Below are 22774 nucleotides of genomic sequence, written 5' to 3'. Positions count from 1 at the left end.
ACTCCCTTTGCTTCTCAGAATGTAAGCAATCTTTTAATCAACTGTATTTTGAAATGACCTTCTTGGCAATTTGACATCTGGTGAAATGCCAGGATATAGAGTAGAAAAAGGAATATCTACGTGTATTTTTGGAGGGAAATCCTTTTATTTAAATATTACAATAAAAAAAGAGTCCATTCAATGTTCTGACCTTCCTTGCCAATCTTTTAAAAATACACCGACAGACTCATCAGATCAAATCAACAAATAAAACAACTGACATCTCCACATAATCCCCAAACCACCAATACCCAACTCTACCGACACTCATATCTTGAACGGGCCAGGGAGAAAGGATAGGCCCTTGCCATGTGTCTAGACGGCTAACACACTCAGGCCATACCAGATCAGAAGGAAGTAAATTCCAAAGGTCCAGGGCCCTAACAGAACACATTACCAATCACTCCCTTTTTTATAGCAATGGGGTTTCAATTCAGTTGTTTCCCCTGATTCTACCTGTGGTAGTATGTCATGGGCAGAGAGGTTTAGGTTTTTATTGTTCCTTTTTTAACAAATATACACAAGACTACTCCAGTGACCTTGTGTGGCCTTATTCCAAACTTTAGCAGAAGCCAAAATTTTTGTTTTACAAACTTTTATACAGTTCTCTTTCCAAAGTTCTTGGTAGCCTAAGTACTCAACCTTCACAGACACCTTTGAACAAGAAAGTTTGTTGCACAAGTCCTCAACAGTTTATTTCTATTGTTCAAAACTGTAATTAAAAATGAAGATAAAAAAACTAAGGTACCTTGAGTAGTGAGTACTGACAACTGGCTATTACCAGGCAAAACTGGAAGATCCAGATATCCTTGAAAAAGCCCTCTATAAGGAGTACAGAACCCAGGAAAGCAACTAAAATAGCTAGGATGACAGCTAACACATTTTCAAGGATCTCACGATTCCTGTAGGGGCAAAAAAAAAAAAAAAGAGTAATATTAAAAAAGCTGGATAGGTTTAGAAGAGATTAGCAGAGAACAGCTAGCACAAAGCCTAGCAAATAAGCTATGCTGCTGGTAGCAAAATGGGCCTGAACTCTTGCATAGTACATATTAGCAAACTGTAATACATGTCTGTTAGCAAAGCTTAGGCAGAAACTACCATGAGTTCAGTGACTGAGATAAATGGGAATGGAGGCAGGAGTGGGGAGGGGGGTGACAACTGCCATCCCAGCAGCCTTTTGATGTACGCATGGTGCCTTTTGAAGCATATTTACAATTGACAAAAGGAGGTGTACAACACAAATTTTCATAAGGGGCTGGAGGGAGAGCTTGGCCTCACCCAGAAGCAGCAGCTCCTGTCCCACACGACTGGGCACCTTGCGCTTTGCTAAGTACACCACATTGCAATGCCACTCACTCAAATTTGGCCCAGCTAAACCTAAATGGCACTCCGACCCTGTGTACGAGGTTGCAACACCCAGGATGAAGAACGAGGCCTAGGCCCCGGCCCAGGGCCACCACTGCTGGGTAAGTGCAGGGCTGGCTTGCTCTCCAGCCCACCACTAAATGACCCATTAACCATTCCCTTCCCTCCTCCACCCCCCATTTACCACCCACTGCATGTGTTCAATGAAGGTTGAAGACACTCAGCATCTTGAAAAATTGGGCCTTTAAGAAGCAGCTTTGATGACCTCAGAAAGTAGTTAAATGCTCAGCTAGATGAAGAATGGTAGCCTGTAACATGGGCCTGTCTCAGAGTTCCATAAAGGATGCTCAAGAGCCTATCATCACATTAGGGAAGGCAAGAAAAAAATACTTTAGCCATCTTATTTATATGCAACAGGGTTATTTATTTAACAGGAGTGTGTAGTGCAACAGTTGAAATTACTCTCGCACTCAGTGGCACTAAGCCACTCAATTCAGACTAAGCAAACTACAGGGTAGTGGTGACTAGCAGAAATAATAGGTGTTTACAGAGTTATTATTGCACAGACAATCGTACTGAGGAAAATTTAAAATTACTGTTTAAACTTCGATACACTGAACATGGCCAAAAGGAATTCGTGCTCACTTTATTTCAACAGGTGACATCAAATAACATGATTTAGCTGTTTCTGCCTATAAGATGACACTCTGGGATTGCGGTCACCTCTTGAATCATACTTGCATTATCTCAGTTTGTAACCATCATTTGGAGTGATTTCGAAGCTAACATCTTGCACCAAGCCAATTATCTGGCTTTACAGCCAAGTGTGCAACAGCAATCCTTCTCTTTCTGTTTTTAGATAGTTCCTAGAGAAGTCACTAACTTGTTTCCACACAAGGTATCTTATATTTGAATCAATAATTTGGAATTTATACTAATGGGGGTTAGAGGAGAAAATAGAAGTTAGCTTTCATAATATTAGTGCAATTAAATTTGTTCGGTTTCTTTTTTCAGTGCTCGATAAATTTATATGGCTTGCCCAGGATACATCCATCTGTACTATGTGGTATATTATTCACAATTTAGTTATAGTTCTTAATCTTTGCTCCTTTGAGCTGTAATCTCGTAGTACATGAGGATCTCACCTATCAAATAAAGCCAAGAGAGTTAGCCTATCAAAATTAATACCAATCCACAGCTTGGGTAGGATCCAAAAGCGATAGTATTGTTTAACTTTCTGGGCTGCTTCCTCTTGTGATTGCATACGGTCCTGAAGGTCAGGGCTTAGGTCAATGTCTTGGTGCTCCAGCAGATCTGTATCTATAGTTAACAGCCTGTTCAACCTGATCTGAGGAAGAGAAAGCTAAAAGAAAATAAGTATTAAGAGTACTTTCAAGTTATAATTACACTTTCTACTAACTACATCTTTGAAGATTAAGAAGTTTTGGTTTTGAAATACTATTTACTAGTTACCACTTATTTTCTCTGTCCATAGACAGACATGTGAGTGGCACTCTTACTTTTGCAGCATGCAAGTGTCTGCTAAATTAATTATTCTATTTAGAGTGGAAACTCTAAATCTGAAGAGAGGTGAACTAATGAGGCAAGCAAAAGTAATACTTGCCACAGATAGAGACTAATTCTGATTTTAGATAAGTGGCTATATATTGACATTTCATGTAGTCAGCTATGCTGCATGCAAACCCATGCTCAACTCGGTAGTTGATTTTGTGAGGCAAAGCAACATACTCATGTTTCAATGATCAGACTTATGCCCAGAGTATTTAATATACACTTAAGTTTTAAACAATAAGGTTTGCTCTCACTAGCAAAGCATTATTCATGATTGGCCATGCTTTCCTATCTCTTCCTTCCCCTGCCATTTAATGTCAGGGTTCTTCCCCGAAACCTCAGTAACACCAAAGAACACACAAAACTATTGATACCTCAGGATACATGACTGAAGAGTGAGAAACAGTGTTACAAAAGTTTGTAGTAGAAACCCTAATGCCCAACCAAGTGTGTAAATACTGTGAAAAGGCCAAGCGACATTTTAAAGAGGTCCCATTTACTGTTTACGTATAATGCTGTACAGGTTGGAAAAATTATTTTAATATGGAGTTGTAGCTGACATTTAATTGAAGCTCTTTTTTTTAAAAAAATTAGACCGAGACATTGTCAATCTGAACAAAAAAAAAAATATCACACCTGGCTAAAAATTGTGTACCTATATAATTACATCTAAGATTATTGTAAACAAAATAAATAGGTTCTATTTTTCATTTTGGTTACTTTGTACATTCAACAGCTATGTGTGTATAGTCAGTTTCAGAGTTCTCCTATAGTGTCCTCTTTTTTTTAAAAGAGGAATTTTCAGAATACAGAACATATAATTTAAAATGGAGTCCTAGTAGAAACTTGAATTTTTTTTCATATTAGTTTTTTAAAAGTTGACAGGTGTCTTTTTAAAGCAATGTCACTACAAAAGATGTGTCACATCTTAATGATCCATTAAGCTAACTAGAGACTTAAAGTGTCAATTTGTATTCATAAGGTTTGAGTTTCTCTGAATTTCCTGAATTTGCACAGTTACTAGAAAGGGGAACAGAGGATGGGGCAGCATACACAGCTAGTACCCATCAACCAGTGGGAGCTCACCCTTGAAAGGAAGCTTCCACAGGAAGCCACAGTGTTTCCAAAATACATCAGGATTGAGCTGTGGAGATCACATAACCCCGGACAGGACCAGAAACAAGCTTATTACTGCTCTGCACTGTTCTGCACCAAAATTCCACCCTCCCTCTATTTTTGGTTGTTTAAGTGATTTAACAAGTTTCATCATTCAACCGTAAGTTGTGTGGATCATCAGAATGCTGATTATTTGCGGATTGAATGGTATGGGAATGGTAGAACGCTGAAGGAAGTACACAGGTATGTTTGGAGTTGACAGTAATATCAGAGATTTGTGTGTCACAGGAACACTGAGAACGGCAGAATTTTTTGCACCGATACTGTATGTTCAGTGATTTTGTGTGGGCCTTTGGCTTTACTTAAGTGTCTCACTTCACATGTTCTAACCTTTGAGCATTAGATCCTGGTGGCAGGATGTATACCTTGATAGGAGAGTCATGATTGGTTCTGGGGACTGCAGGATAGAAATTCACACCTCCTGTGTCCTACAGATCTTAGAGGTGCATAGGAATAGGGCTCTACCTGAGTATATGCATCAATCTTTTGGCCAGCTTTATGACATTTGTCAGAAGAACCCCTAATTCCAACATCTTTTATGATCAAATTATACAAATTAAAGATCATATTGTAGTCTTAGTTCAATTTTAAAAGGTGTAAATTACTCATAATTGTGCTTGTAGATGAATTTAGCTTTAAAATTTGCATGTATATATGTCTGAAGGCACTGCAATACTGAATATGAGCTTCTTTCCCAGTCAAAAAAGGTGCTTTTTTAAAAGCTGGTACAACAAGGTATGGTGGATCAGTGCTCTAAAAAATGTGCATGCAAATAGGCAAAAGGTTGCTTTATCATACAAACAATTTAAAAAAAAACTTACTAGATCATGTGGATAAAAGCGAACTGAGGTAGAACTTGATACATGAGAATCCGTGTCGCTATAGAAACAGAGAAAATATTTTAAATTAATATTATATTTGACTTCAACAAGCCACTCCAGTGTATTAAAATGCCTGAACTTTTACTACCCCCCCACAATGCAAGACCAAACTTTTAGCATAAGCACCTTCACTCATTTTTGTAATTTCTTAGACTTCACGCTAAAATATTTTAAACAAATAAGTATTTGAGTTTTAAGATGCTTCTTACATGTAAACCAAGATGACGGACAACAAATCTTACCCATATACTGAATGGCAAAGAGCTCATATGTGACAGTATCTGCTACAACCACAATAATAAAGATGCTCTCTTCTTCCTCATTTCTGCCATCTAAATTATACCTTGCCACAGATCCCTGGATTGGCTAGCAGTTGTTGTCACGAAGGAATCATCTCATTTCCTGTTGCCTGAGTGAACCCTTTTTTAAACTTGTTAGCCCTCAAAAGATGAGCACTAGACATCCCTTAATGAAAATCTGAGTATGTCTCCTTTGGGCTCCCAAGGTAAGAGAATCTGGTGGACTTGTGCTCCTACCTCCGTCTCTCTCTCCCATTTCTCCTGCACTTCAACATTGTTGCTGATTGTTATATAGTTAGGGTAAAACTAAGCAACTTAAGAGTCTAACCTTCATTGAAAGTCATTTCTATAAAAACTAAAACATTTTTGAAAATGTAACAGGCATTTTTAAAAATATTACCCTCAATCTCTAGTCAGAAGTTCAAACAAACAAAGTTATCTCACCATTTGCACTCATTTTAGGCCAGATTGTTTTTAATGGATTCTGATATCAAACCCTTGCTTCTCACAGCAACGTTAAATTTATAGCAAGAACTTGGACAATTAATTTCACATAAATGTAGTATGCAAGGATATGTCAGAACTACACCAATTTTAAACACACTTCCTTTATTCCCTCTCCCTCAGATAAAATGCAAAATTAAGATACCTTGTATCAAAATTCAGAGGGTGTTTTAACAGAATAAGCAGAAGTGTGGCTATCCAGATTTTTTTCTAGTTTGTGCCTGCTCCATCATCTGCTGTTTCTGACCATCGGACCGTGCTCCTCATTGTAAGAGTAAACGATGTGAAATAAGTTGTAGTCTTTAGTTTAAAATGAAGACTGAGTCATTCTGCAGGACTTTTTCAGTTAATTTTAAAGCCTACACCCAAAAGCCATAGACAAGTTACACTTGAGATTGGAAAACATGGAAAAGCACTCGTGCAAAAAAGCCTGCTGAAAAAGTTGTACTGGCAGTTAGAAGAACTAACCAAAGGCCAATTTAGTTAAGGCACTCTATGTGGATTTTTGGGTTTGCAGTTGACTGCAAGTTCAGGCCAATGAGATTCCACTGCTCTGGAAAGTGATGGCCAATATAGCTAGTTGTGTACTCCCTGCAGACTAATGGTAGGAAGGAAAAAACAACACCTCCTGCACCCTCCCTTTGGATTTAATAGCATTCTGAACTGGACAGAGTCATTTATAATTGGGCCTTAGTGTTGTTGTTCCTCCAAGTGCCCAATTATTCATTACTCAACAAGCCTCACCTATCTGCACTTGTTCACCAGCCTCCATTACTTCAGTTCAGTGGGGCTGTCCTACATTCGTAGGATGTAGAATCAGTTTTCATTTTGCTTTTTGTAAAACTGCAAAATTCAGTAATTACCATAAGTACAGAATGAAGCTTCTAGTATATGTGTTCCTGCACAGAGCAGCTGCCCCCCCCCCCCCCCAAAAAAAAAAAAAGTGAAAGCAACTCTGGACAATTCACCCCATAAAACTATAGTCAGAAGACTTATTCGACACTATGCCAATGCATTCAGTGTATGGAGATTTTGGTGCAGCTAGGAGATAAGTGTTTGAAGTCTCCCAAAGCTAGACTAATTTTACCTCTCAGAATTACAATTACCCACAGAAATGAGAAAGTTGAAAGTTAATACCACAATTAGATTGGGTCAGTTCATACTGCTCTTGGGTGCGAATCCCACTGCTTACTCTACAGCTGTGCAGGGCCCTCTTAGCAAGACCACTGCTGTTAAAATGTACAATGCATAAGGGCAAGATCTGGCAGGCCCACGCAAGGAATACACAAGTTTGTGTCAAAGGTCAGCTCCATAGGAGGTCCCTGTGTACTGTTGCACAGCAGGGAGTTGGAGTGTTCTGTTGATCCACGGCTACATGGATCCAACAGTTGTTCACCCATGGGCGCAAGTGGTGGAGGTTACTTCAATCCTGAGGGTGGAGTAGTAGGCCCAGAGCAATTCAGCTGCACTTAAGTGGTGTTTTGGAGGACAAAGAACTCTTTCTAGCACCAGGAAAACTTCCCAGTGCACAGCCTGCTTTTCAGGCTATGTTGGCAAGCCAAATGTTTGACTTCAGGCACGTTACATTTCTCTACACTGTTTCAGATTATCTGCACACTCAAGAACACAGTATTATCGATTTACGTTTGCTTCACAATTGGAAGTTTATTTTGCAGCCCTAACTGCTAAATTTTAATCTATGATCATATGCTCTGCAGAAACTGATAGTAAGTTCCGCAAGGGAAAAAATCATTTTCTACAGACTATATGGAAGTGCATTTGTTAATCCTTGAGTGAACATATTTACTATTATTTGGAATAGCCATTTTCCAAGGTATTGGTCACCTTAATGCTGTTTTCTGCTAAACTTGCTCAGATTTCACAATAGTAAAGAGAGACACAGGATTACATTTTTTATACTTCAAGGTCTTCTATAACTGAAATTAAATGCTTGTAACTATACTGCAGATAAGATAAGAAGCCTTCTGACTGGCCTTCACACACACCAGATGTTGGATGATCTTCTTGCAGCTGGCTCAAAGTTCACAAGTGACATGTCACAGCCTCCCGTCTCGTACAGTGTAGAACTAAACTTACCTATTAAAGAAAAGGTCAAGAGAGATCAAATATTCAATACTGCTTCATCACAGTACTGCGGATTTCTAAAGAGTAACGTTTTAATGGACTGCTATAAATGTAGATCTCAAAACAAATAAGTCATCACATAAAATGTGACTAGCATCATGGATTAACAAAACATCAGGAAGAGGTAGCAAAAGCTTAGCTTGCTTAGCATTCTCCTCTAATACCAAAGTGATGTCTCTCATGTCAATTAACATGATATATTTTAGACACAACTGCAATTCATTATCAATTATGCTTGTCAGGATAATAAACAATATTAGAGATACAGGGAAACAACAGTGAATTAACCCAACAGAAACACAGTGGTAGCCTTTCAGTGAATATGTAGACAAGCTACTTGAAATGGCAAATTGCATTTGTGGGGTTTCATAGAAAACACACTACTGTACGCTTTGAGCCATGTGGCTGTTACAACAGTCTACTCTATCATCCACCATTAGCAACTGGCAACCAGGACATTTAACTAAGGCAGAAATCCCACAGGTGGCAAAATTAAGAGGCTTTTAAAGCCAGGTTTCTGCTTGAAAATAAAATTCTATAGAGAGCATAAGTGTTTTGTCAGTTATACTCGTGTCCGTGCTTGTCTTTGGAGAGGAGAAAAGAACTGCAAGTAGAGAGATCTAGGATCAAGCATTTAACAGGGTTTGGAGAATGAAGGCATTATTGGGACCTAAAGAAACACCATTAATTTGATGTTTTTACTTTGGCTAAACCAACATCTATTTCAACAATAAGAGAGCGCGCGCGAGCCTGTTCCTAAATCTAAGAACTAAAGAAGAAAACAGTCAGAAATGAAAATCAAGCCCAAATAGTAAACTGCCTGACCCACAAGATATTTGTCCTTACTGTGCCCTTCTCTCCCCAAAAACCTGGAAGCTTGCCCTTAAGTCCAGATTCACGATATTTCAGCCCAAAGGTTAGAAAATGAATTCTAAAAAGTCTTTTAATGGAAAACGTTCTGCTATCAGCTTCATCTTGTCTAGAATAAATATGATCTCTTGCAATCTCTCATGTAGATACTGTAGTTTTAGAGCTATTAAATCAAAATCAACACTGTAAACTTTAGTTTGTAGGTCCTACATTTTTTAATTTGATACGAAAAATATTTTTCTGCTCCCCTATATTTAAAAGCTGTAGTATGCAGTCCCAAGAACAACACCTAACATGATCAGACCCTCACTTTCCTCCTCTCTGTACATACACCTGACTGCTCATAATTCTTGTAGAGTCTTGGAGGCAGGTACATCTGAGCTCCCCCTAGATAAGTATATGAGGGTGAAGAGATAGGAAACGCAACTGACAGCCAACAGAAACAGTGTAACTAATGCAAAGTGCTTTTAAATGCACAAAATAAGCGGAAAATATTCGCATAAAAATAAAAACTTCCCACTGAGTTAGAGACTTTAAGTGCTACTTATAACTGTAGTAGTTATAAAAGAGTAAGGGAAAAGGAACTTGGAGCAACCTGGCCACTTGTAAATTAAACCAAAAGGAAAAAGGCTGTTTTGGCCCGACATTTATACATATTATAAATTACATACAATGTGCACTAAATTTGGCTAAAGGAAAGCTTGTCCACTATATCTAATTATACTTGCTATGGATTATAGTAGTTAGCGGACACTGTAGATATTTGAATTAATGCTTCAAATGTCAGTGTCTTTTTGTAAGTTTAAGATCTCGGTTAGGCTCTCCAGGTAAGTGTCCATAGTTTGCCAAAACATAAACAATTGTGTTACTGAAGTAAAGTTTAATTTTACCTAATGCCCCATACATCTTCTCTATCACCTCCAATTTATCCCATTTATATAATTAAGTTTCACAATTACAACTGTAGAAAGATTTTAGTAGTTGAAGCGAACTTCAAGATCAGATCACACGCTTCATATTCTGGCCAGGACAATATTATTTATGACTCATCAAAAAAAATCACATTTCAACACATGAACAAATTATCTTTAAAAGAAAGAGGTAAATCAGCTAGGGGTATTCCCAATTCTTGAAGCTCTTGCACAACTGAGCTAACAGCCTGTTATGGGAAGTCAACAGAGGCAATCCAGTTAATGCAATCAGAATTGAGTATTCACCAAAAATACCCTCTCAATCTGTTGGATTTAGATAATTTAGTTCAATAAAATTTATGTGCCATTAAGGACTAGTCTACTTTGGTCATCGAAGAAAGTTTATTATCTTAAAAGATTATAGTATTACATCAACATGGTCTCAGAAGAGTTTGCAGCTGTGGAAGTTCTAACACACACTTTCTTCACCCCAACCCCTCTTTGAAGCTATCAAAATCCAGATCTGCAAATGCAGAATATGTCAGGCTCTTAAAGGCCATGGTGAGATAAAAATATTCCATGTAAGTAGAAATATGACAAATAATTGCAGCAAAAGACAAAACTCTCAAAATATAAGATTTATTTCCATTTGAATGAATGCACTTTTACCAAGATATTTGCCATGCTTCACACTTTTGCTTTAAAAAAAAAACCCACTCACTTTTCCTAGTGAAAGTTAGCTCATTTGTGTGAAAAACATGGCTCTAAGATTCAAATTTTGGCATCTTCTTGATAACACATAGTTGTCCTTTTCTAAAAGGAAAGAAAGTGATGTTCTATTAACATATTAAGTAACCCAAAGCAGGAAAGACTAATAAAAGATTGTTTTTTGGGGGTGAAGTTAAATTTTGGGTGTCCTACAGTCTTCATGAATTGCTAAAATGTCATTTGCTAGATATCATATGCTCAGAAAACCAAGGACTAGGGCAGCATGGAATATTGTAGACAGACTTTCAGCTCAAGTGTGAGATCCTTACAATGCAGTGTAGAAATGACCAGATGAGGAAGTAGTCACAAAAGTTCTTCCCCCAAGTTCTAGTCAAAAGATGCCAATGGACATACATCTAATTCTGTATTTTTAATTATGGAAGACTATAAATAGATATTGAATGTTTACCTAGTAAGAATCTATCCCTCTCCATCCTCTTGCCACAGCCGTCTTTGAAAATAAAAGTTAAGATTTTTTTAAAATCTCATGTTACTTTTAACTAGTTTGAGTACAAAACACCTATACAATTTCAGAACAGTCATTTATCACGTTGCAATTTTCTAAGGCACAGCAGAAGTGATACTGCTTACTCTTGGGAATAAAGAGATAAAAATCTGCTTCAGTTTTAAGTGTTCAGATTCTCAATATATATTTTTATTAAGTTATAATTGTTTTAAGAATTGTGATTTGAGAAAGGAGACTAAACAACAAATTTCAGCTGTGCAGCAGATCACCCAAACTTATCCTGCAGGCACAGAAATACAGGCAGTAATATGGTTGGCCACCAGATGGCATCTCCCCACACAACTCCTTAGTTACTGTTTGATAGAAATCTTAGTAACCTTTTAGGCAAAGGAAGAAAACTCTGGTTATAAATGTGTTCAGATTAAAAATACTTCCAGAGGTTATGTCAACCTAGAGAAGCTCTGGATATTGGCATATAACCAACACAGTGCTACTCAAGCACCAAAATACAGATTACATTTTTGAACTGAGATGGCAAGAGGAAAAGATGAATGTGGGCATTTGCTACAAGGATCAGAGAATACTATGTGCCCAAAGACAGAGGAGTGGTGGCTCTAGAATGAGAGGCGTAGAGATCCATGGGATCCTGTCTGAGCTGGCCTTCAGCAGCTACGAGGCGCAAGAAAGGCAGAATCAGCAGCTCAGATAGCTGAAGCCAGAAATACTTAACTTGCATAAAACATGCTTAGAATATAAGTGTTCTAAAGTATTTGCCTGACAAATTACTTCCAGAACGCACTTCACGTTTCCTATTGGCTAAAGATCAGTTTGCCTTTGTCTAGCCTCCTAGGGTCTAGTTCTGCAAGATGCTGAACGCCTTGATGAAGCAATTTGGCCAGCTTAGCACGTGGTGAAGTCTACATTAACATTAGAATGAATTAGAAAATGTTAGAAAGTATTAGCTAACACCATATTTTTAAATCCTAGTCAAGACAAACCCACTCAAGTCAACAGAAGTTGAGGATATTCACTGCTATGCAAAATTTCCTCTCCTTTTAAGATGCAATTTAACTGACCTCATATGTTCAGCTTTGGGGTAAAGTCCATATAATTATGTTTTTGGAACTCGAGTGGTTTTTGATTTTTTTTTTTTTAAATATAAAGGTAAGAGTTTATGACAATAGTAGCCCAAAAATCGAGAGCAACCTGACAAACTATCAAAAGGGAGATTTCCCAAAGGTACAAATGAAAACTAAGCGCCTACTACTTGTGCCTTTAAAAATTCCCCTCCTCCACCCATTCATTTGTTTTATTATTTTGCACATATGTTTGAGAACTGATTCAGATTCAAGCTTCAAGCATTTATACTGGCAAGTGATTCAAGTAACGCTGAGAGACAGTATTGTAAATTGTGATCATCTATTGGACCTTTCCAAGGATCAAAATTCTGAGAAAAATCAATAAATTAAAACCTTGCAATAAACTTGAGAGGTAATCATCACCCCCACTTTAGAGAGAAGGAAAAAGGGGTGAAGTGATTTGCCCACGGTCACAGAAGTCTGTGACACAGCTTAGAATAAAACCTAGGGCTCCGAACCCCTAGATCTGTGCTATAACCACAAGATCAATCATATTACACTTTCTAAAATGAAGGATACAGCTGTCTGAAGTTCACAAGAATGGTTTACAGGCATTTCTCAACCTAGGTCCAGAAATCAAGCACTTGTTCAAGTAAGTTAGCACTCTTCATTTTTAAACTGCCCCACAAACATTAACATCCACACCCCTTTGTGACAAAGGACTTCACAAAATTTACCTGACACCTACTTGCCCTCGGACTTAACTTACTAATCACAGTGAAAAGTATCTGTGCTGCCAGGCCATGCTCCAAAAACCAACATGCTGAAGTGTATTTTTTCCCTTTCATGGGCTCACACCAAATTAAAAGCTGTGTACAGTACATCAGGACAGTCTGTTTTCAGAACATTTTGCTTTTCCTTCCCAACACTGTCTTCTACGCTATATTTTGCTCTCTGCCTCTCCCTCCCCCTCAAAATCTTTGATACTTTCTTTCTGAAGTAACAGTATAATCTATACAAGCCCCCAAACTCCCACAGCCTACTAGTCTAATAACGTGAAGGCTGTATCTACAACTACTACTAAAGCTAACTGTGGAAGATATTGCTCACCACTATCCATCCATCAAGTGCAATGCCCAGTTGAGGAGCCACACTTGTGCCTCCAGCTACTAGGAAAGGAAAGAATGCTGGGATTCTCATCAGGGGTGCTGTGCCTGGACCTTGCTCAAATATGTCATCTGGTGTGTTGCATTCAATTTGGAAATGGCTTGTACATTTGAAGTGCTTCACTCACTATCACCACTGGCTGCTAAAAGTGTGGCTACATTAGTCAACAATGTAACACTGTTGCAAAAAAGCAAACATCATTTTGGGATGTATTAGTTGGAGTGTTGTAAGCAAGAAATGAGAAGTAATTCTTCTGCTCTACTCCGCGCTGATTAAGCCTCAACTGGAGTATTGTGTCCAGTTCTGGGTGCCACATTTCAGGAACGATGTGGACAAATTAGAGAAAGTCCAGAGAAGAGCAACAAAAAATAATTAAAAGTCTAGAAAACATGACCTATGAGGGAAGATTGAAAAAATTGGGTTTGTTTAGTCTGGAGAAGAGAAGACTGAGGGGGGACATGATAACAATTGTCAATACATAAAAGGTAGTTATAAGGCAGAGGGAGAAAAACTGTTCTCCTTAACCTGAAGATACGACAAGAAGCAATGGTCTTAAATTGCAGCAAGGGCAGTTTAGGTTGGATATAAGGAAAAAACTTTGTCAGGGTGGTTAAACAACCGCCTAGGGAGGTTGTGGAGCCTCCATCATTAGAGATTTTTAAAAGCAGGTTAGACAAACACCTGTCAAGGCTGGTCTAGATAATACTTAATCCTGCCATGAGTGCAGGGGACTGGACTAGATGACCTGTTGAGGTCCCCTCCAGCCCTATGATTAAGGCTAAGATTATATCGCGGAGGTCACAGAATCCACCACTTCTGCAACCTCAATGACATTTTCTGTGTCAGCCCCAGGACAGTGAGGCTGGAGCTGTCAGGAGACCCCAGCAGCTCCAAGCCACCATTCCCGGGCAGACCTCTGTGCTCTAGCCACCATGCCGGCAGGCACTGGACCACGCCCCCCTTTCTTTACCCTCCCGCAGCAGGGCTCGGGCTTAGCCACATTTTGTCAGTTATTTTTTAGTAAAAGTTAGAGACAAGTCATGTGCTTCCTTGAATTTTTGTTTATTGCCCGTGACTTGTCCCTGACTTTTACTAATAATAACCATGACAAAACCTTAGCCTTATGATTATCCATTACTTTACCTTTCTTTCAGCTTCCTGGCTACTACAATAGAGGTGGCCTTTACTACTACTCCTTTCCCTCAACTTTCTGGTTGCTGCCAAGCAGGAAGTATCTGCTACTGTATCTCTTTTCCCCATCCTCTATTTTTGAGTCCTTTTCCTGTTAGGATGGCTTCAGTGACTTCCCAAGCACCAATAGGTGAAACTGATTTTACTACCTGGGGGTTCTGCTTAGCACCAGTGAAAGCGGATAATAATCAGATTAGTTTTCACACCGTCATAACTTGGAAAAACAGCAGAGTCTGTTTACAAACTTAAGACAGCACAGCATTTCTACATACTGTTCAAGTTCGGAAGGTTCTCTTTGCAAGAGCAAGGGCCGGATTTATTTATTTATTTATTTTTAAACAGGACCGCTTAGATCTTGCATAAATCGATGGCACTCACCTAGGAAAACTTCCTATGTGACACGTGCAAGCAGACTTTTCAAGCTCTGATTTTAGAGACAGAAAACTTAGCATGAGTTGAAGACTGACCAATACTAGGAGGAAATCAGTATCAGAGTTGGGCATTTTAATTGAAGAGTTTCTGGTTCTAGTCTTATAACCCTCAATATTAACATCCCAATACTTTAATACGGTATTTACTTAGATTGCTAAAAAGGATGGTGAGATTAAGATTTGATCAAAACAAAGTCTATTACAATGTACTTGGATGTGGCTACCAACCTATAACTCAGGGAAGAGAATACCGAATTGAGAACATAGGACTTATTTAACTAAAGAAATTCGACCAAAAGACTGTCCTCAAACTAAGTTGCCAGTTGGAAACACATTATGAAATATAAGGAGCTAAATTAATACTATATAAAAGCCTCCCAGGTTGCAAGAACAGATTTTCAGAACAACATGGCACTCAGTCTGGGGAGCTCTTTTAGACAGGGGAGTTAAAGAGGAAGTGTGGTTCCTTCCATTTAGGTATGGCTACACCAGGTTGTAGATACAAGTGATGGGGGAACAATTGCTATGCCCTGCCCTGGATGTGCTAAGATTTCTTTTCTGCTGAAGGAAATAAGATTCCTGGTTTCATGACGTGCAAGTTCGTGGACATACGGGAGGAGAAGATGCCTGGTCTGGAAGTGCAAATTTCAACTCTACACAGCATTTGAGAAAAATGAAGACGTCTCGTCAACCAAATTCAGACATCATTGACACAGATGCCACAAGGAGGATGTGTGATAAGGGATCTGGAGAGATTAGCAACTGAAGAATCAGACCAGCGATTTGTGACCAAAAGAATGAATGAATTGAGCAGATATTCAACCCAGCTAGAATTATCACATAATTCAGATACTCAGTGAGTCAACAACCAAGAAACCTGTCTCTGCAGGAATGGAACAGCTACTAGGGGCATATCTAATGGATGCCTCTTGCAATATGAAGCAAGCAGCTACCAAAGAGATTCTTCAACCTCTTAAGAAGGGAAGCAATTTTCATCAGAGACTCCATATTCAGAAGAGTGGACAGAACATTTAGCAAAGGATATGAGACACAAAAGGATGGGTTGCTGTCTCCCTGGTGCAAAAATACAACATGTGATACAATGGCAAGATTGGGCAGTATTACGAAGTTTTCTGGCAAGTCTCCAGTGGTGATGATACACATGCGATCAAGTGACAACATCAAATGGAACTACAACATTATAGGAGGGTTCTAGGATCTTGGAAGAGAGCTAAAGAGGAAGTCTTCTCACAGATCTTTCCAATCACATGAGCAAGAGAAGGGAGAAAATACAAGAGGCGCATTGGCTGTATGATTCATGTGAGGCTGAAAATTTTGGTTTTAAGGATCTTGGGCCACATTCCAGTGAGAGATGGGGTTGCATGAACAAGAAAGCCTGGATCTCACAGATAAGGGACCTAATCTTCTTTGTTGGGAACAAGATGGAGCAGCGAGGAGAATATTAAAACTAATAACACAAGGGGAGTATGCTAAGGCAGCAAATGCAATACAAACTCTGTATGTCCTAAACAAATTGAACAAATTTGGCAAAGAACATGAAGAGAAGAACATTTTCAATTGCTTATGTATCAATGTTAGAATTGATTAACAAGCTATAAGAGTTGGAAATTCTCATTGATGAGAAGAAAATTTGATTACTGAACCCAGTGGGATGATTTTCATGACTGGACTGTTAAAATCTCTGGTTATAACCTGTTTACAAACGACTGAGTGGGTAAAAGAGGTGGGGGTTGTAATCTGCACTAAAGATACTATATATTACCTGTTTTACAGTTATTGATAACTCAGAACTGCAAGATTTTGAATGAATATGGATACTGTGTTAACTAAAATCCCCAAAAAGGGGGTGCCTATTAGACCACTTAATTAAGCCAAAGAACAGGATGAGTTACTCCTAATGCACCTGTCTGAAAACGCGTAGAAAGAAAAACTGTGTTATAGGTGACTTCAATTTGGGAGAAGTATGCTGGCAGCCCCATGGAACCAGCAGTAAAAAAGCATTAGAGTTTCTAAAAATTATAGATACTTCCCTAACACAAGAAGTGTCTTGCACCCAACACATGGTAACTATTTTGGACCTCATTATGATGGATTAAAATGAATTAATCACTGGACTGGAATCTGGTGGTTGCCTTGGAACCAGTGATCATGATCAGATTACATTCAACGTGGGAAAATGGAGGATGCTTCAAATTAGTTAATTTATCAAAGCTCAGGAAAATGAGTAAAACTGACTTATTTACTGACTTAAAGTAAAACTTTAAGAAGAACTTCTTTTGTGTCCAAAAGGCTATGAGTCCATAATCAAGAAAGAGGATAACTGATTTAAAAAGCCCAATCTAGTTCAGTGGCGAAGTGAAGGCAACAATTAAAAATTCGGGGCACTATGACACCAGGTGCTAAATTTTAAAATTTCAGTTTTAAAATAATTTTGACTCAAACTAATAAAGGCATTTACTTGTAAATTCTCAGAAAATTCATTCTGTCCCCAAAGAGTAAGTGCTGCAGTCCTGGTGTATTCTTCATACATAATGTGGCTGCGTTCCTGCTTTAAGAACAAAACTTTATGGAGCAGAAGCAACACACTTTCATAATTCCTGCAACACTCAAATTGCACTGATTGATGCTCAATTGAGAACTCAATGATTCAAACTAAATAGACGACAAAATCTGGAATTTCAGTGTGGTACTGCTTGAATCTGATGGAGACATATATCCTTCAACATCATTTGGCTAGCTGTCTAGAAACTGCAAGCATTCCAAGGTTTAAAAACAGAACAAAAAAAAGTCAGTGATTTGAAAGGGTATGATTGACATTTCTGCAGTTAATGTTATAAAACCACAATATCATGAAATGCAAAGTTATGCTTTCAAATTTGCAGACAATGGAACCAGAAGATACTTTTGAGGGGTAAGTTCTATGCTAAAACTGTACTTAAAATGTGCACTACACAAAGCAACTCTTTAAATTCTCTCATCTGCACTGTGAAGAATAAAATGTTGCACATTTATCTCCTAATGCAGGATTATTGGTGAGGTCTAAAACAGACTAGCTGTTAGTTTAACATCATCATGATTTTACAAAACTGCACTCAAACCATGTGATCGGTAGATCCTTAAAATAATTAGCGGTCATTGATAAAGGTTATTGTTACAGGTGCCCTATTTTAATATCTTTGCTGTGTTTTTTGCCCAGGAAACCAGAAGTCCCATGTTGATGCCCAAATCATTAGCAGTTGTTTACATGCTGAAGTTAGGAACCACAGTTTGTTGTTTAGAGAAAGGACCCCTTGAAATCACCTTAATCCAGTGGTTCTCAAACTATGGGGCCGGCCTCCCAAAGGAGGCAAAGGAATGTGTCAAGGGAGGTGTGAGCTGTGTGCCTTTAAAAAAAAAAGAAAGCCCTGGCTGTCAGCCCCAGGTGGCTGGGGCTCATGCAGAAGGGCTGTGTACACCCAGGAGACGGGGATAAAGGGGACGGCTAGAGCCTGCCACCAGGCCTGGGCTCTTTTCCCCCCGTCCCTCAATTCCTCACTGGGAGGCAGCCCAGGCTCGGGCTACCTTCCTCCACCCTCCCAATCCCTCACTGGTGAGGCTCCAGCTGTCAGCCCAGGGTAGCAGATGCAGCAGCACAATAGTAAGGATGGCAATGGGGCACTAAGTCAGCTGTGAAAAGTGATATTGATGAATATCCCTTTCCATACTGCCACCCTTACTTCTGAGCTGCTTCTGGTGTGGTGCTGCCTTCATTCTGGGTGCCCAGCCAGCAGCTACTGCTCTCTACTCTGCCTTCAGATCTGGGTGGCACTATATGTACTTGTGGGGGTTGTAAATGACTACAAACACAAAGAAGGGGGGCCCAATGAAATAAGTTTGAGAACCACTGCCTTAGTTCATCTCTATCTCTAATGAGATTGTATCACCTTGGGCAAGTCACTTCACATTACTGTGTCTCAGTTTCCCCATCTCTAATGATTTTACTGACCTTACAGAAGTGGCTGAGTGGTTTAATTAATATTTGCTAAGTGCTTTAAGACCTCTTGATTTAAAAAGTATACTGTATGTACAAAGGCACTAAAATGGCCCAGTGAATGAGAGAAGACTGACAAGGAGGGAAAAAGTCTGGAATTTTTTCAAACTGACCAGTAAAGTTACATGCAGAAGATATCTTCCTGATCATGGTACCTAAATGCTTATTACGGCAGCAGCATAACATTCAAGTAACTTAAAATTTTATTAGGAGACAATCTCAGAAATACAAACAATAAGATGCCTTAATTTGAATTAAGCTTCTGACTTCTTTCAAATGTAACTTGCAGTAACTGACATTGTCTGTATTCCACTTCCTATGATTTCTCACCCTCCTCACCCTAACCCCTCCACACACATTTGAAGGTCCAATATATCATGGCCCACTGGGAGCAGAAATTCTTTGGAGACCATAAAAAGATGCTTTCAGGGCTAGTACATTTTTAAACACTCATCCTCCTGAACCAGAAAAATATAGACTTCAATCCCTGCTAAACTCTGTGACCAAAATGAAATCGAGTCAATAGAGACCAAGATAGCTAATTCAGCCACTTCTAATGAGTGTATATACTGGAACTATTGTGCTGTTCAAGTCATGAAAGCACATAGAGCATCCTTTAAATCTATGCCTCTTTTAAGGGTGTTTTCAAAGTGTATTTGCTAAAGGAAATGGGGAGAGGGGAAGGAATAATTATGAAGGAGTGGGGAACTGACCAGAAGTAATATTTCCCTTTAAGAAATGCACCCACACATTTCTGAAATGAAGATCTCAGTTTAAATTAATTTCAGTGCATTATTACCCATAAATCTGTGGCATTAAAACTTCCATGTCACCAAGGTTACATAAGGCCTGCATACCAAGTTCATCGTGCAAACTGCTACCGCCTACAGCAGATGCATTGTCATGTGATGCTTCTAAGTGGACACTCCCATTTCTCACCAGCAAGGAGGCGCTAGCGCTGAGCACAGCTGCCTGGGAAGGGGGGCAGGACTGGACTTTGACCTGTGTTGTGGATTGCTGGTCTTGCTGACCATCTTGAAGGCTACGAAAAAACATGGATTGGGGAAACATTACAGGGAAGAATAAAAAATAGCTAGAAGTGATGAAACAAAACTATTAAAAAAAGACAAAGTTAAAATAAAGCATACCATAAGAAAGCCATTAGGCCTACTAAATAGGCTATCACAACTCAGGAGTACTGTAGAGCAGAGTATTTAGAAGTTAGCTAAATAAATATATATCCTCTACTACACCATTTAAAAATTGCTTATTCTTACTGCTTTTTAATTTGTCCTTAAGCCCCACATAATGCTATTCTAGTGATGTGTGCATTTGCATGTGAAATGGCAAAGTTGTGTAAGATATTACTTTAACTTTTAAAAAAATACTTAACTATTAAAAAGATGGTGTCACAGATAGTTATGTGCCCCTGGTGCTTCTCAAAGCAAGAGCTACTGAACTCTTTACTATTTGCTTTTGTCAGGGACCCACAGGAGCATTTGCTTGCCTGCTGGCTGTCCAACTACACTCTGTTTTCTACACCTTCAGGCCAAGTTACTAGTCAAACTCTGGAGTAGCCCTAACAAGTAACTGGACTGTAGTTACATAAACTCTGGATATATTGTTTTATGTGGCTTACCTGTTCAAGCTGAATGGAGTACAAAACCTTTGTAAAATAAAACTTTAAAACTAAATTTCTAATGTTATTAGTTTGGATTTTTTTTAAACTGATTATTGTGGCAACATTCCATTAGAACTATTAACACCCAGTTTTGTTATAAAGACCAGAGATTCTTTTAAGCCCAAAGATATACATGCACCAAGAAATAACTTTTCAAATACTTCTACCTAGGGTCAAGAGGCATTTACAGCAGAACTATTTCCCTTCCAGTTTTAAAAGTTCTTAAAATACTATTTTCCTCTTACTACCTATTTCCACTTCAAAACTACCTTTTTGATAAAAAGTCTTATTATTCAACAGAAACAGATCTGAAAGGACAAAAAATGGGCAGAGTAACACACTGTAGGTGGTTATATCAAGCCATGACTAAAATCTTCTAAAATGAAGTAGCAAAAAAGTCCCAGACATTTTTAAAATCGCATATATTCTAGCAGATCACATACTAGGCTATTTATATCAATTTCTTTTATCAAATAAGAAGTTATCTTATTTGAGGACCCTGATATGTTGTATATTTTATGGTTTGCTTGGGCAAAACAAGTTTCCTGTGTGCACAGAACATCACTGTCCATTCCCTTTCGCAGTTCAAAATGTAGGTGGTTTCCGGTGCCTTTAAGGAATATGCTGTTCTGACTAAGAAGGCAATAACTAAGTATATATAAAAGTATGTGTGTGGACTATACCTGATTACAGCAACAGAATATATTCTAGAACTTCTGCTTTTCAGTTCCCTTCTTAAAAATCATTGGAAAAATCACAAGATTATGTACTAAGAATTAGTGTTAAAAAAAGCACATGCAAAATAAAACAGACATGCACACAGCACATGGAGAAAAGCAAGCTTGCAAGTCACTACTACCATATTTTAACATATTCGGGTTTGAATGCTTTTCAACCTTATTTAATTCACTGTTTTGCTGCTGTAGACAAGGCTCTCTGTGAGCTACATGGCAACAGAAGCCTTTAGGGAAGTAAGATTCAAAGATACATCATCCCTCAAGAATGCTTCATTGTCTCATTTGAGCATTACCCAGAAGAGCAATAAAGCTAACCTAAACAGCCTATAATTATCTGAATAGATTTTCATTCAAACACAGCTATAAGTTAAAAATTGTACTTAACTTCTTTTAGCTATCAAACCGTATGACAAGAAGAAAGCAAAACACTGAGTAACAGTTTTATAGAATATCCAACAAGGAGTGTTATTCTGTCTCGTCCACAAGATAATTCTGAACACGAAAAGCTTCTGGAGCCATTCCATTTCAAACACAAGTAAATTTAGAAGTCAAATCTAAAGTCTGACACTAGTACAAATTGTCATGTACACTGAAGTGTACAACATTATGTCTGAAGTGCCCAGCACACTACTGGTACTTATCAGGGAGCTTGGAAGTAGTCTGTTTTTAAATGGGGCAATGTATGTCCACGCATTTATTTTACCACCATGCCTTCAGAGTTTACTGGAGATTTTAATTGAAAAATCTTTTTCATGGCCAAATGTCTAGTTATGCAATGCAATTAGTCTATTTTAATAAAATGTTTCACTACTGAGACACCCTTGTAAAAAAATGTATGTTGGAAACTTCAGATGGGATTGCACAGGTCTTCTAATGACTATATCTCTATGACATCTAATATTATGCCACAGTCAAGAGATTAGGAAAGAAAAGTCTCATTGACAAGAGTATTAAAGAAAAACAGTATCAGGGCAACTAAAGGTTAATATGCCTAACTGTTATTAAAGTTTAAAATTTGAAGCAATAGAGTTTATTAGCAATACAGGAACAAGATAGAGAACCACTTCCTATTAGCAGAGATAGGAAATGCCTACATATTTGCAGTGATCAACACTTTTCCCATAATTACTAAAATCAGTTCATAACGGAATATATTCATATTTTTCTCTGCATTTCTTTTTTGCACACTAAGTTTTTATTTCTTACTTCACGGGTCTCTTCAGTGCACATACAACTCCCATTAACACCAAGTTACACACAAAAAAGGGAGCAACTTTATTTCTACTAGTTATATTGAAGTCTGAAGAATATTTAACATGAATAATTTCCAAATAAATTTCAGTTTGTATCTCAAACAAATTTGTGACAAATAACCAGTGACCCTCTTTGCTCTAAAAATGAGGTCATTTGTAACACTAGTTGACTGGCAGTCAGATTAAAA

General features: G+C 38.3%; 1 protein-coding gene across 1 annotated transcript in view; it reads right to left on the bottom strand.

The window, feature by feature from the left end:
- PCNX1 (pecanex 1) overlaps nucleotides 1–22774 on the bottom strand; it is a 133656-nt gene that overhangs the window by 54710 nt on the left and 56172 nt on the right. The window contains exons 8-12 of the mRNA XM_074955581.1: nucleotides 19773–19957; nucleotides 7843–7933; nucleotides 4974–5031; nucleotides 2550–2767; nucleotides 788–941 (exon numbers count right to left, since the gene is read on the bottom strand). Of these exons, the coding sequence (XP_074811682.1) occupies nucleotides 788–941; nucleotides 2550–2767; nucleotides 4974–5031; nucleotides 7843–7933; nucleotides 19773–19957 (706 nt within the window). The remainder of the gene's footprint in view (nucleotides 1–787; nucleotides 942–2549; nucleotides 2768–4973; nucleotides 5032–7842; nucleotides 7934–19772; nucleotides 19958–22774) is intronic.

The sequence above is a fragment of the Natator depressus genome, chromosome 6, assembly GCF_965152275.1.
Source record: "Natator depressus isolate rNatDep1 chromosome 6, rNatDep2.hap1, whole genome shotgun sequence".
Classification (NCBI taxonomy): Eukaryota; Metazoa; Chordata; order Testudines; family Cheloniidae; genus Natator; species Natator depressus.
This window is presented reverse-complemented; position numbering and strand designations above follow the sequence as displayed.